Consider the following 6689-nt stretch of genomic DNA (forward strand, 5'->3'; position numbering starts at 1 on the left):
AGAGAGACACACACAGACACACACCGTCAACGAAAATGCTGAACAAAGCGCCCAAACTAAAACAAACAGTTAAAACTAAAATGAAGAGTAACATAAACGTGAGACCGGCGTCGGAGGCGATGGTAGGTTAGCGTTAGGTAGCCGGCGATGTTTGTTCCCACTGTTGATAACTTCTATTGACTGTTCGCTTTGTTTGTGGCTAACGTTAACTAGCCTCCCTCGTCTCTTCTCAGATTGAACTGCTAACTCTGCTGTTTTTAAACAGCCTGGCGGAGGAGGCGAAGGCCAAAGCTTTTGAGGAAAAATGTGCAACGATTAGAGGACAACATGTCAAAGCAGTGTCCAAGGTGAGTTCAGAGAGGACTCAAATGACACAAACACACCGTGAAATGGTTACTGAACGCTGCATCCGCCGTATTTCTTCTTCTAATGACAGCTGCGTGGATTACTTTCATTATTAATCAACTTATTAGTCACCTGCTAATCGTTCGTTCTTTACATTGTCAGAATAAATAAGTAAAACATGTCTATCATCATGGTGATGTGTTCAAAATCCAAGTTTTTCTGTCCGTGTTTTGGGAAAACGTATTTTATAGCACTTGTTTTACTCCTGAGGATTTTCTGATGATCCTATATTATCTAATAATATACAAAACTAATGGTAAGTTTTTATTTCCTGACGTTTTTGTTGAATCCAGTGTTTTTATTGGTGTGATCTGCATATACGTGTATATAAGTGTCTCAGAGTATAAACAGGCACCAGCAGCACACATAATGTATATTTTTCTTATACAATTGAAGTGTTTCTAGTGTCTAAAACTTTGTTAATGAGTTTCGAGTAGTAAAATTGTGCCACTGTGCTCAAAGAAGTTTTTTTGTAAATATCCTTTCAAGTAAATGTAGATACCGCCTCTGAAAATCTCTGTATTAAAGGATACAGTAGTTGGCAGGTGTCTTAGTTCCTGATTGGAGTCTGAATAAATGTGTTGAAGGCTGACGCAGCACCAGAGAGATTCACTAATGAAAACTGTTACAAATACACAAAGTGTTGGAACCAGTGAACTCAGTAAACAGCATGTTGTGCAGTAGAGGTTTTCTCATGTAGCCTATACAAAGTTCTTATTTATATTTCTAAACAAAATGATATTAGCGTGTTAGCTTTGTTTCAATTTAATCAAACGTTACAGGGCTGAAAACACACGTATGCAGTTTTTTGATGAGTTTTTTGTCTCTCTTTATAGAAATTGCTGAAAAAAGCAAGAGGATGAAGACTGTGAAGTGCATCATCATCATTTTTATTAACAGTATTGTGAATATTATTATGAATGACAGTCGCTATATTTCTTGCTTTTTTTATGGTGTTTTCTTCTGATATTTTTATTTCATTCTTTGTGCAAGTTAATGTCTAATATCTGTTTTCCTATAAGAGTTTTTTGTTTAATTCTTGTGAATCGTATAATGGCTCATATTTTAGACCTCTCAGTCCCAAAACTGACAATGACAATTTATAATGGCTTTCTCATATTAAATAAACGAATAAACCAGTCTTATTTATTTTTACAGTGATGTCGTGAGTGTATTAAGCTTTAATCTCAAAGCTGTGGACAGTTCGGAGTGGGTTAGTACTTCCAGATCTGTTCACCCCTCGTCTCGCTCTCCTATCATCCATCACGCTCAGCGTTTTAAGCTGCACGCTTCACAGCCTCTTCACTGAGCACGAGCTCAGCCGCCTCCCAAATTCCTCACTTCTTCACGCTACATAGATTATCGGCGTGCTGAGCTCCTATCCTGCTTATTTCCTACCACAGAAGAGGTCCGTGTGTAAATGGTGAAAAGGTCAAAGTCATACTGTTAAACTGCTGGATCGAACAGTAATGGTTGTTGAGAACAGTGTTATGTGTCATCGCTTGGTTTGTATTATGCATATATGCTAGCACGATTACAGGTATCGATTACAGGTATGTGTCCACATGGTTTAAATTTGTTACTTAAACTTTATTATTCACTTGGCTCTCTCACTCCTTTGCTTGGGGTCCTCCATCTTTATCGTCCCCCTCCCCACATTTCAGTTTGGCAGTTAAAACATTCTTTGGCCTCCAGCGGTTATTTTCTTGGAGAATCTGATCTGGCACCCCAGTGAGCACAGCCTTGTCATGTTTATGTTCCCAGTCAGGTTGAGGAGGTGTTACTGGGTTTGTGGAGCCCCACTCCTCTGACCTCTGAACCACTGCCACTTCTCTCTCTCTCTCTCTCTCTGCCTGCTGTTCTCTCCTTTATTCCTATATCTTCATCACAGAGCCACATACATACATTTCACTCTGATGTGCTGTCCGAAGTTTTTCCCAGCTTGCAGTAGTCCTTGTTAGCAACAATAGTTAAACTTTTTCACACTCTCCTAGGTTTGCTCTTGTCCTCAGTGGTTTTTGAGAAACACACTCTTCTCCCTCTGTCAAAATAAAAACGGTGGCCTTGCCTCGCCTGTCCAGTGCATGTTCGTTTCTGAGCACCTGTTGACAATTGAAGCCAGGCAGCCAGCGCGGCCCTGTCCAGCTCCTCTGTCTGGTCTGGCAGAGTGTAACATTTAGCTCCGTCTCTCTCAGATAAATCAGCTGAAGTGTAAAACCCCACTGCAAAGCTCCTGCTCATTCCTCTTTTGACATTTTTCCAGGCAAGCCAAGAAAGCACTGCAGTCCATTTTGGCCGAGAGGTTGTTATGATAACTTGCTGTGCCGTTCTTAATGGGGAGCACATGGTCTGACAGGTTTCTATTGTGTCACTGTCTCTGTTCGTGTCTTTGTTCTGAGGAGGAATAGAATTATTCTAGTCTAACAACAACGTTACAAAACGGTTAAAAATAAGCAAAAGCAACATCTTCAGTTTTGGCTTATTAGCAAATCTGGGGATTTTTCAACTCTATAAGATTTGACAGGCTCTGAAATGATTATGGATTTAAACAGAGGGTCATGAATTGCAGAGGGAAACCAAATTCCAAGAAGTGGAACACTGGAGAGATCTGTTTTGGAGAAGCAGTGAAGAACCACAGAGTTCCCAAAACAGGCGATAATACACGCGGTGGTGCCAAACAACAAATCCTCTGGAGGACTTCAAGCTTTCATCACCTTCCAGCCTCTTTGTGGGAACCGCAGACCCTCTGTGACACCTCCAGCTCTCTTTTGTTTTGTTGTTGAGAGGTAGTCAAATCACCCTGTTTTTTTGGTTTACATTTCCTGAATCCAGTCTTCATGGGAAACACAAAGTGCCCTGTAATGGATCAAGTTCAACTAAAATCTAAAAAAGCTTGGGTGACATGGTAACTGGCAGTTTTTGTGCAGCGGATGTGTTGTTTTTTAATTTTATTCCATCATCGTGACTTCATCCAGCCCGTGTGAGAAGGCTTTAAAAAGCTGGTGATGATATTGTGATGACAAGCTTCAAAAAACATATTTATGATTTATTGTTTTAAATGGAACCAAATGAGGAGCTATTTTGTTGTCATGGTCACACACACACACACACACTATTTGTAGGCTGAGCAGAGAGTGTATGATATTAGTAAATGAGGCGTGTGTGTACTTGATGTGCTACACTCGCCTCTAAACAAGCTCTGTTACTGTGGTGCAACACTGATAGCAGTTAAGTCTTGAGTCTGGTGTGGTAATACTGCGGCACAAAAAAGTGTCTGGAAAGCAATATGGTTTACTAATTTATGTATATCTGGCCAAATAATAAAACATAATCACATGTTTTATTGGCCAAAATATCAGTATAGTTCTGAGACGGTAATTACCTCATTAAAAGTTCTTTGAATATATAAATGATTTTCACTTCAAAAGTTAAATTACTGGAAGTCAGTTGGATTCGATTTCAGTTGTCACAAAGTCCTGCTTGTAAGTACACATCTTAAATTCAGAATGAAAGTTTCCCCTTCAGCAGATGAATGTTAAAGCAGCCTTTTAGTGTCAGACTCTGCAGCGCAGTAATTATAAGCACAACACATTTGTGAGTGGAGGAGCTCTTTAAAAGATTGAATTCTAAGTATTAGTTAACTAATAAATGTGTATGTGACGAATGAGGATGAAGGTTAAACAGTATTATGATTCCAGTTCTGTGAAGAAATGCCATTTGATGTGATAATGGATCAGGAGGAGGGTCGTGAAGGAAGGGTAACAGGAGAGGAGGCTGGGAGTGTGTGTGTGCGTGTGTTTGTGTGGGAAGCAGAGACAACCCCAGAGCAGCTTAACCAAATTTACATTAGATTTGCATTTCGACTATCATATGATGGTTTCTCTTCTGTTTGCATTCTTTGTGGCATTCTGCCGGCTTGAGTGATCTCATGGAATGCACATGGGATTTTTCTTCAAGAAAACATTTAGTTCAACTCTGCACTCGACTGCTCTCTTACACCAGACCGGAGTCTCTACATGGGTCCATTTGAATGAAATTTGTGGAGATATTCCCAATTTCTAAAAATGGATGTCACGGGATTTGGGATGTGATGCAAGGTGCCTCTGCTGACTGGATTGATGTTTTGCTGAAGGAAGAAGGAAAATGTGGATACCGTCATTCATTTTGATTCTGTACTTCATGAATCTTACAAAAGGCCTAAATAGCACAAAGATTCTGAAATATAAATGTAAGTATTCAAGCTTGACTTCTACCTCTCCGATAATGTTGTTAGACTTGTGCCTTATCTTTCTCCATTTTTCCAGTGGAAGGTAGTAAACAGTAGACAGACACTACAGTACATATGGAGACAATAAGTGTGTTCTATTAGCTTTCAGGGAACAATGTGGTCATAGATTTCCATTGGTTTTACCCATTTGCACACTATGAATTTGAAAGCTTGGCTCTGTCTGTTGGCTCTGATCTCAAGTTGCCAGAAAAACTGCGTATTGTAAATGGAGCAAAAAGTACTTCAGTATTTCATTCTCATTTTATTTGCACGAGCTCAGGAAGAGTATAAAATTCACTCAGCCCCCCTCCACACACACACATCCCATATCCCTTTATCCTACATCCCCAGGTAGCTCCCCCATGAGCAGCCTCTGTCCAGCCGGTTGTGCAACATGCTCGGCCCTGAATGGCTGTCTGTCCTGTAAACCTCGCCTTTTCTTCCACTTGGAGCTGGATGGGATGCGGCAGAGGGGCACCTGTCTGTCCGCCTGTCCCCGGGGGCACTACGGCATGCGCTCTCCACACATCAGCACTTGCATCAGTAGGTACCAATAAACACATGTAGGAGTGGTGGAATGATGTTTAAACCTATTTTGTCTAATTTTGCAGAAGAGACTTTATAGTGGTAGAAGGCTTTACTGCTTCATTGTGTTTAGCTGAACTGGGTAAGACTTGAAATACACACTGTGTATATTACAAACTGACTTAAAGAAAATAAAACAAACAGGAATATCTTTTGGTGCCATTGGCCTACAGGGTGCAAGGAGGACTGCGCTTCCTGTTTCAGTGAACATTTCTGCACACACTGTCACCTGGGTCACTTCTTGTTCCGGGGCAAATGTGAAAACAGCTGTCCGAACGGACTGACAGCAAACGCAGCACTGCGAGAATGCACAGGTGAGACACTGCGCAGCGCTACTGCAGTGTGTACATGTGGTTTTGTGCTTACTTTACTGGAACTACAGTGTTTGTGTCTCTGTCTCAGAGTGCTCTGTAGACTGTGAGGTGTGTGTGAGGAGGAACATGTGTGTGAAGTGTAGAGCAGGCCTGTACTTTCTCGACGGCCAGTGCCATCTCACCTGCCCGAGGGGATTTGAGCCTGATGTGCAGTCTCTACAATGCATCCCACAAGGTGAGAGAAATTCCCTTTCATCTCCAACTTTTACGCCACATCATGGCACCATTTCAGTATCGCGGTCTCTGTGTGTTCTTACCTTTCTCATCTTTTCTCTCATCACAGTGCACTGTCAGCTTGGGGAATGGACGGATTGGGGTCCATGTGTTCGGAAAAGGAGAATGCGAGCCTACAGGAGGGGGGGGGAGACACGTACCCGTCAAGTTCTGCAGTCACCTAGTCTCCACGGTGACGCCTGTCCACATGTGTCAGAGATCAGGAAGTGTGTCATCAAAAAGAGACCAAAGAATCCAAGTATGTTGTAATAAACTGAAAAGAAGAGACAATTAAAACTATTTGTTTTAACTTAATATTGCTCACTCTACTTTGGCTGGTAATTTAAAAACTTGAAAATACTATTGTAAATTGTGAAGAAAAAAAAAGGCACTCCAACAGGCATTATTAAAAGGGATGGATATGATGATATTACATGAAACTTTTTTGTGCTTCTATGAATTCAACACCTTTGCTGCATCGCTTGGCTTTATGTGGCTGAATCAGAGACTTTTTATATGATTAGCAGTCGTGCTAAATTGATGCCACTTGTGTTTTGTTTTACATGCTGATTGCCTAACTTTACTGTTTATGTCGTATTGTGACTTTTTGAGGACACATACAACCCAAAAAAAAGGTGTAAAAAGATTCTTACTTGCAATAAAATGTATTAACAAAAATGTTTTGGTTCTTAGCTCTTTATGTTAAAGCTGGACAAAAACAGCCAACAAATCCTCAAGCCTTTTAACCAGAACATGTTTTGACATATCAGACTAAGAAAAGCCCAGCTGTAAATTATAACATTAATGATATCTGGATTCCTTTTAGCTGCCTCAGTTTCAGGGTC

At 40.8% G+C, this 6689-nt stretch overlaps 2 protein-coding genes across 2 annotated transcripts; both read left to right on the forward strand.

Moving 5' to 3' along the window:
- The first annotated feature begins 6 nt into the window (after positions 1-6).
- On the forward strand, positions 7-1558 carry cenpw (centromere protein W). Its single transcript, XM_035678179.1, has 3 exons — positions 7-122; positions 234-347; positions 1242-1558. Exons 1-3 carry the CDS (start codon positions 36-38, stop codon positions 1266-1268), a joined length of 228 nt encoding a protein of 75 aa, XP_035534072.1. The 5' UTR covers positions 7-35; the 3' UTR covers positions 1269-1558.
- A 3189-nt stretch (positions 1559-4747) lies between these two features.
- On the forward strand, positions 4748-6408 carry LOC118340292 (R-spondin-3-like). The gene is given in 5 exon segments (XM_035678180.1): positions 4748-4903; positions 4975-5215; positions 5431-5571; positions 5660-5806; positions 5915-6408. Coding segments are annotated over 5 exon segments (885 nt in total). The 3' UTR covers positions 6115-6408.
- The last annotated feature ends 281 nt before the right edge of the window (positions 6409-6689 follow it).

Source organism: Morone saxatilis, unplaced genomic scaffold (assembly GCF_004916995.1).
Source record: "Morone saxatilis isolate NCDOM2014 unplaced genomic scaffold, NCSU_SB_2.0 Contig7, whole genome shotgun sequence".
Classification (NCBI taxonomy): Eukaryota; Metazoa; Chordata; class Actinopteri; family Moronidae; genus Morone; species Morone saxatilis.